The following is a 9,006-nucleotide window of genomic DNA, read 5'->3' on the forward strand; positions in this document are numbered from 1 at the left end:
TGTTTTTTCTTCTTAAAGAAGTCCCTCCAACATTTCCTGTAATACTGGCTTGGTATTCATAAATTCCTTTAGCTTTTTTTTGCCTGGGAAGCTCTTTATCTGTCTTTCGACTCTAAAAGATAGCTTTGCTTGATAAAGTATTCTTGGTTGTAGATCCTGAGTTTTCATCATGTCGAATATTTTGTGCCAAGCCCTTCTGTCTTGCATAGTTTCTTTTGAGAAATCAGCTGCCAGTCTTATGGGTGCTCCCTTGTAGATAATTAACTGCTTTTCTCTTGCTGGTTTTAAGTTTCTCTCTTTGTCTTTAACCTTTGGCATTTTAATTATAACATGTCTTGGCATGGGCTTCTTTGGGTTCCTCTTTTTTGGGACTCTCTGAGCTTCCTAGGGTTGTATGTCTATTTCCTTCACCAGATGAAGAAAGTTTTTCATAACTATTTCTTCAAATAGATTTTCAATGTCTTGTTTTCCTTCAGGCACCTCTATGACATGGATATTTTTACATTTAATAGTGCCCATAGACTGCTTAAATTATTATCATATTTTTGGATTTCTTGCCACTCCAATTGGGTGTCCTTGTATTGGTCGTTCAATCCTCTTCTTTATTCCCTCTGTTTATTCCATTTAATATACTTCTCATCTCAGATGTGTTCTTCATTTCTGACTGATTCCTTTTTATAATTTCCATTTTTATGTTTTTTCTTATCTCTTTGTTAAAGTTCTTACTGAATTTTTCTATACTTCCTCTAAGTTTATTGAGGGTCTTTATAACCAGTGTTTTGAACTCTGCATCTGTTAGATTGCTTAACTCCTGTATTCCTGGAGCTTTGTTCCGTTCTCTCATATGGTTTCTACTTCTTTATCTTCCCATTTTGGCTGCCTTTCTGTGTCTTTTTCTATGACTAATCAAAGCTCTTAAGTCTCCCGGTCTTATTAGCATGGCTATGTGTGGTAGGTGTCCAGTGGCACAGTCCTGAGAGGTGTTCAGCTGCAGACCAAGTTTAGCCCTAGCCTGTGCCCCTCCAGAGCCACCTGTTAAGATTCAGAAAGCAATCCACAAATGCTGTGCTTATAGTTGCCTCAAGAGGCCACACCAGAAACTGTGGTGAGCTGCCACCAGTGTGAGTCTTGGTGCTGCTCAGCAAGGAGCATCTGACTCGCTGAGGATACACCTGGATGTGGCTTGGGTGGGGCCGTGAGTTGGGAGAGGCAGATTTTCAGGAAATCCTCTGGGAGGAGCAACCTTCATTATCCAGTTTGATGACGTCCCTACTATGGCAATGCTGAGTCCGCACACTGGGTGAGGGGAGGGCTCAATAATGGAACAAATGGATATTGTCAGCACTTCTGTACTGAACGAGCCCTGCCTCTAGCCCTCACTCCGACAACTCAGTGTCCCCCTGTAAGTCCCTGGTTCCTTCAGAGCAGCCCAACTGGGCACTGGTGCTCAGAGTGAGCAGGTCCATCACCGTGAAAGTCCACTTGTGGACGAGGCCCCTTTAAGAGGCATCTGCAGCTTCCGGCTGCCGCTACCGCAGCCTCTGTCCCACTCAGCTGCTCTGACCTGACAGTGTCGCGTCTGCTCCCCCTCCTACCTTCTAGAGTTGCAGGTTGATTAATTATTTCTCTCCCTAGTTGTAGTGCTTTTGTTCCTCTAGATCTCAGGCGACTTTCCTTGCTATTGGCTCCTTGTTTCTGTCACATCTTTGATTTAGTCACAAGAGGGATAAACAGAGCCTCTATCATCTAAGCCGTTTTTTGGGAGGGACCCAATTTCTGTAAATTGAGTAAACTTAAATCAGCAGCTGAAAAAGTCTTTTTCCCAGCTTTATTGACACATAACATTGTGTAAGTTTAAAGTGTACAAAGTGTTGATTTGATACATTTATAAATTAGAAATGACTATCACTGCAGTATTAGCTACCACATCCATCCTGTCACATAGTAACTGTTTTCTTTTTTGTGATAAGAACACTTAATATCTATGTTCTTAGCAGCATTCAGGTATAGGATACAACATTATTAGCTATAATCACTATGCTGTACATTAGATCCCCAAACATGTTAATCTTATAACTAGAAATTTGTACCCTTTTGACCAATATCTCTCCATCTCCCTCACCCCACAACTCTTAGTAACTATCACTCTACTTTCCGTTTCTCTGAATTTGTCCATTTTAGATTCCACATATAAATGATATCATACAGTATTTTTTCCCTTTCTCCGACTTATTTCACTTAGCATCTCTCATTCAGGTTGTTGCAAAAGGCAGGATATCCTTCTTTCTTGTGGCTGAATAATATTTTACTGTATATCCAGTCATAAATATTTTGACTATTGCGAGCAATGAACATGAGAGTGCAGATATCTCTACAAGATCCTGATTTCAATTCCTTTGGATATATACCCTTTATTCCATAATGTGTTGAATTTCATTGACTGATTTTTTAATGTAAAATCTTTCCTCCCTGAGAAAACTCTCACTTAGTCATAATGCATCACTCTTTTTATATATTTTTGGATTTGATTTGTTAATATTTTGTTAAGAATTTTTGCATCTACGTTTACGAGTGATATTTTGTTCTGTAATCCTTTTATTTTATGAATTATCCTTGTTAGTGTTAGGAAACTCTTATATTTTCTGAAAAAGTTTATTTAAGCATATTATTATTTCTCCCTTAAATATTTGCCAGAATCCACCAGACACATCCAGGCCTGGTGCTGTCTTTATGGGAAGATAATAATAATGATGGCGATGATGATATAATGAGGATGATTCAATTTCTTTATAGATGATGATTCCTTTTTTTATAGATGTAGGACTATTTAGAATTCCCATTTCTTCTTGAGTCAGTTTTACTAAGTTTGTGTTGTTCAACAATATAACAGCTATTCTCTGTTAAGCCTTATGTAGTATGACTCAGTACTTATGCAGCCTAGCCTTTAGCAAAGGACTTGCAGGGAACTCTCACTCAGATTTTTACCCACATACCTCCCCTAACCCCTGAGCAGCTCCTTCTTCTCTTGTGCCTTTTCGCCCATATATTCCAGCAACTTTAACAGTTCTAAACTCTAATCTCTGCCTCCTCAGCTCAGTTGAACTGTCATGCAATGTTTGGACTCTAGCTCTGCACCACAATTAGGAAATTGTCTGTAGAAAACAGCCAGAGCAATCAAGGGACACACCCCACATATTTCCCTTCTTTCAGGGATTACAGTCTTGTACTACCTTGTGTCCAATGCCAGAAAACATTTGCTTCATGTATTTTGTTCAGTTTCATAATGGTTTACAGTCTGATACTAGGTACTCTATTATGGCCGCAGGTAGATATCACTTTTTGTGTTTGTAAAAATAAACTTTAATAGTGAGGATGTCCAAACTTCTATACATAGAATATGTGGCCTCTCATGACCTGGCTTGTCTACACTGTCTATCCCTCTGATCTTTTCACTTGACACACTGCTAAGCACTTTATGCTTCAGACAAACTACACTACTTAGTGTTACTCTCTTTACCAAACACACCCACAAATGAGACTATTGTGCTTGCTCCTCAGAGTTCTTGGATGTTACACACACACACACACACACACACACACACACACACACATATTGTTGCCTCAAATGTTCCCTTCTGCTCTCTTAGTTAACTCATGGTTTTCCTTCAGAACTTATGGTGACCCCATGACTGGATCACGTGGCCCTCTTTTTCTTCTCTATGCTTACTGCCATCTTAGCATTCAGCATAGCAAATTAGGTTTGTCTGTTCATTCTTTTTTTTGCCTCTTCCACTTGTGGATAGCAACCCTTATTTATCTTTAAACAAATTAACACAAAGAAGGTTCTTATTAAATACTTGCAGAGTAACCAATGTAATACTATTAATGGGTACTTTAACTTATGGCGTATTTTTTAGTGTTCCACTGTTTACAATAATAGCTTTATTAATCTATTTCAGTGTGCCAGACTATAAAAATAAACTAGGGTCCTATATGCCTAACTCCTACCCATCCATGAATCTCGGTGAAGCAGCATCTTGAGGGAGTGGGGGAAAAAGAGTAATGGTGGTGTCCCATAGACCAGACTCTATAGCAGCGTGGAGTGAGATAATTCATGACTTTTTACTTTTATGTTCTTGGTTTATTTGATATTTTGATTCATCATCTTGAGGCTGATTTTTCTTTGCTCTGACAGGTCATCTGAGAATCTGGCCACAGAGATACTTCTGCAGGACTCCTAGTGCCCCATGTTCCATGGCAGCCTCACACTGCATCTTTCATTGCTCTAAGGCTTCTGCAATGGCTGATTTCCCTTGCTGGAGAACAGACGTCTGACATCTGAACATTAGGTTGTAATAATCTGGGGACTCCTTATGTTTGCATTTCATTTTAGTGTCCCTAATTTTTCCTCATACTTCCATCTGAGAGGAGATAATTTCTTTCTTGGGTGAATTATTTTCTCATTTATGTGAACAAATAATTCCAAAAGGACATTTGTATGACATTCCGAAATATAGACTCTGATATTGAGACTAAAACTTTCTTAGGATTGTGACTTCTACCTGGAAAGAGTGACTTAATTGGTCGAAGCCTCTGCTTGAGAGATCTTGACTCTCTAGAGCTCCAATGTTGAGTCCTGGTACTTAAAAGCAACTTTAACCAGCTACTGCCTTTCTTCTAAGGACTGTGGTGCCTTCTTTTGTACCTTAAAGCCACCAGCATTTACATGGGTGAACACAATCATCTGAAAAAGAACTCACAACTTTAACTAATACTCAAGACTAAACTTCATGGAAATTGAAGTTAATTTCATTAGCGATAAGCAGACCAGTCTGTTCCTTTACTATCTGTTTTACAGTAATAACAATAATTTTCTATTTGCTTTATATACATGAATAAAAGCTTTCAATTTTCTGTATTAGGGGACATTTTCTGTACTAAAGATTTTTTTTTTCTTTATGAGTTGGATAAAATTCACCAGTAGAAATATCAGAGCATTTAAGAGAATTCTTTGATGACTTTCTAAATTTCTTTCCTGATATTTAGTTTGTTCAAAATTTCATTGTTTTGAAAAACCTTTTTTTTCCCAGAAATGTTTTCTATTTCAAGTTTATTGAACATGTAAGCATGCAGTTATATAGACACTCCTCTGACAATTGTAGTGAATTTTCTGATTATTTTTAGAAATTGATCAGGGGTTTTTATGATTGTTTTAACATGTTATTTGGCCAGGAAACCCAGAAATCTACAAATCCAGCTGTGGCCTAACCAGCCCTCTTTTCTGAAGGAACTCCAATAGAAATTTAAGAACAGGAAACAATAGCAAAATGAAACAATGGAAAGCAGAGTTTAATTTCATCAGGGACTTTAGCTTGGCACTGCAGGGTTGAATGGCAGTAGGCTGGGCTGGGTCTGGATTGCACAGCCATGTTCTGGGTAATTGAGAATGGGTAGAACCAGAGCAAATGTCTCAACAGCCCACTCTAGTGATCCAGAAGAAAAGGATATAAAAGACAGAGCAAGACAGAGCACATTTGCCCCAGTGACTACTACTGAGGTATCTTAGGCTATCTGCTCAGGGATGTTTCTGACAGGCCAGTAGTTTCCTGACCATTGCCACAATGGAGAAAATATAGAGGAGAAAAATAACAGCGTGGAGTGAGATAATTCATGATACAGCTGCAGAAAGTAGGGACTGGCATATGGGGGAGAGGCAGGGGGCAATGAAGGAGTGTACAAGTGATAAATTGGGGGAAATAAGCATTCCTGAATTGTACATTTTATTTTAGTATTTTCAATTAGTACAACTTTATTATTATGCATTTTACTGTTGACAGATTTTAATGATAACATTATGGTGGAAGAACAATCACTTCTCAGCCCTGTCAGTTGCTAGCTTGCTCCTGAGTCACCGTCATGTATATATGCTAAATGAAATAGACACTCACTTTCAAATGAGGCCAGAAAAGGGACAGAGATTTGGGAGATACATCATTTTCTCTAATACTTTCTTCTTTTCTTCATTTTTATATTCTTTATTATATCTGGTTCAAATATGATTTATTATGATGATATTGTACATGATTTAGGTTTCTTTCCTCCCTATGCAATTCTAAGGCGACAAAGTGGATATTCTGCTTTTAATTCATCTTTATAAGATGAGAAGAAGTGCCAAATAAGATTTTCTGTTGCTTTATATGGCCTAAACTGAATTTAAATAAATAAATAAATAAATTTTAAATATTATCAATACTCGTACAACAAACAATTCTACAAAAAAAGTAGACTAATGATCTAATCTCCATTATTCCGCCTTATGTTATTATTTAAAATTTCATAAAATGGGTTGGCTAAAAAAATAATTAGTGTTTTTCCTAAAGTTATCTACCCCATACGTTCTCTTACACAATTATTTCAATTGCCAGATTTATTCTCTATGTATTTAACTATTTGAGAGTGCTTTATCTTTGTACATAAATTGATAGGTGTCATAGACATCATTAATTACAGCATTTTAGTCTTATATAGCAAATATACATATATATTTTAATTGACTGATAGAATTTCAATCTATAAAGTATACAAAAAGTCTCATCTCAGTTTCATTAAGCGAATATTCAGATAATAACAATAAATTGGACTGGCATGTCTTATTGTAAATTGGTGTCATGCTAATTAGAAATTTGGTACACATGGTCATTGATCATTCTCAAGTTAAGGAAAACTAAAAATGAAGTAGAATTCAACTATCCGGACTTTCATATGCCCCAGGGCAAAGCTGAAGCAGAATAGCAGATTTATGCCACACTGAAAGCTGCAGCTAAAATTTGGTGCATCATTATATTTATTTATACTTTTTCTTTTTTGTTCTAAATTATAATTATGGTGTTATATTCCATTTTATCACTTGTTATTTGGAATAATGTTCTTTGGAATTTCCAAATAGTTCTTTTCTAACTAAAATTTTCTTAATTTTATCATATTATGATCAAATAATGCATACTTTTATCTAAAGGATTTATTTTTATATTTTATATATTTCTTATGGACATAATCTGTTTTGTTTTATGAATTGAGCTGGAAAGGCTAATGATTGGTTTTGTGAGATTTTCTGTGTATTTTTAAAAACAATATTTCCTATATATGTTTTGATGCTGCATTATTCATGTATAAAAAGTTCATTCCACTGTTTTCTACCTATGTGACCATGGCAAGTTGCTTGAATTCTTTGAGCTTTAGTTTCCTTTTTTATAATCTAGAATGGTAAGGCTCAACTTTGTGTAATATTTATTGGAGGATTAAATGAAATAATTTATGTAAAGGGAAAACTGCACATTTAGTAGTAATAGTAATTACATCTTCTTTATATATTATACATTTTACCAATGGAATTTTACCTGGTGTCAAAATAGGATTGTTTTATTTATTTATTTATTTATTTTTACCATAGAAGGTGTTTTTTTATTTTTTTATTTTATTTTTTAAATTTAATGATTTATTTTTTTATTTTTAAAAATTCTTTTTTATTTCTTTTTTTCTCTTTAACAATTTTTATTTATTTATTTATTTTTAAAATTAAGTTTATTGGGGTAACGTTGGTTAATATGATTATATAATTTTCAGTTGTACATTATAATTTGACATCTATATATTCTATTGTGTGTTTACTACCCAAAGTCCAGTTTCCTTCAGCTACCATATATTCGGTCCCCTTTACCCACTTCACCCTTCCCCTACCTCTCTATATTTGACTCCCTTTACCCCTTCTACCTCCCCCTCCTCTCCCACCCCTACCCTCTGGTAACCACTAGTCTATAGTCCATGTCCATGAGTCTCTGTTTGTTTGTCCTGTTCATTTGTTGCTTTTAGGTTTATATTCCACATATAAATGATATCATGTGATTTTCAACTTTTTCTGTCTGGCTTATTTTGCTTAGCATGATTATCTCGAGATTCATCCATGTTTTCACAAATGGCAGTATTTCATCTATTCTTATGGCTAAGTAATATTCCATTGTATATATGTACCTCAGCTTCTTTAGCCAATCATCTATCATAGGACACTTCAGTTGCTTCCATGTCCTGGCCACTGTGAATAGTGCTGCTATGAACATTGGTGTGCAAATATCTTTTCGGACATGAGTTTTCAAGTGTTTGTAGTAAATACCCAGTAGAGAGACAATAGAGGGATTGCTGGAGCATATGGTAGATCAATTCTTAGTTTTTTGAGGAACCTCCATACTGTTTTTCATAGTGACTGTACCAATTTGCAGTCCAACAGCAGTGTACGAGGGTTCCTTTTTCTCCGCATCCTCTCCAACATTTGTTATTACTTGTCCTGTTTATTATAGCCATTCTAATGGGTGTGAGATGGTATCTCATTGTGGTTTTGATTTGTATTTCTCTAATAGCTAGTGATGTTGAGCATCTTTTCAAATATTTGTTGGCCATTTGTATGTCCTCCAGGAAGAAGTGTGCGTCCAGATCCTCTGCTCATTTTTTGATTGGATCATTTGTTTTTTTGTTGTTATTGAGTTGTATGAGGTTTTTGTATATTTTGGATATTAGGCCTTTATTGGAGGTGTTGCTTGCAAATATATTTTCCCATTCGGATGGTTCTCTCTTTACCTTGTTGATGATTTCTTTTGCTGAGCAGAAGCTTTTTAGTTGATGTAGCCCCATTCATTTATTTTAGCTCTTACTTCCCTTGCTTTTGAGGTCAAATTCATAAAATCCTCTTTAAGTCCAAGGTCCTTGAGTTTAGTTCCTATGTTTTCTTCTATGCATTTTATTGTTTCAGGTCTTATATTCCGGTCTTTAATCCATTTTGAGTTAATTTTGGTGTGTGGTGATAGACAACAGTCTAGTTTCATTCTTTTGCAGGAGGCTTTCCAGGTTTCCCAGCACCATTTATTGAAGAGGTTTTCCTTTTTTCACTGTATGTTTTTGGCTTTGTTGAAAATTATTTGCTCATATAAATATGGGCTTACTTCTGGACTCTCAGTT

General features: G+C 35.8%; 1 protein-coding gene across 1 annotated transcript in view; it reads left to right on the forward strand.

The window, feature by feature from the left end:
- The window catches only part of BLOC1S5 (biogenesis of lysosomal organelles complex 1 subunit 5), an 89,609-nt gene extending 84,691 nt beyond the window's left edge, over positions 1-4,918 (forward strand). The window contains exon 4 of the mRNA XM_039869378.1: positions 4,196-4,918. Coding sequence (XP_039725312.1) covers positions 4,196-4,241 — 46 coding nt within the window. The 3' untranslated portion in view covers positions 4,242-4,918. The remainder of the gene's footprint in view (positions 1-4,195) is intronic.
- The last annotated feature ends 4,088 nt before the right edge of the window (positions 4,919-9,006 follow it).

The sequence above is a fragment of the Pteropus medius genome, unplaced genomic scaffold, assembly GCF_902729225.1.
Source record: "Pteropus medius unplaced genomic scaffold, Ma_sr-lr_union100, whole genome shotgun sequence".
Classification (NCBI taxonomy): Eukaryota; Metazoa; Chordata; class Mammalia; order Chiroptera; family Pteropodidae; genus Pteropus; species Pteropus medius.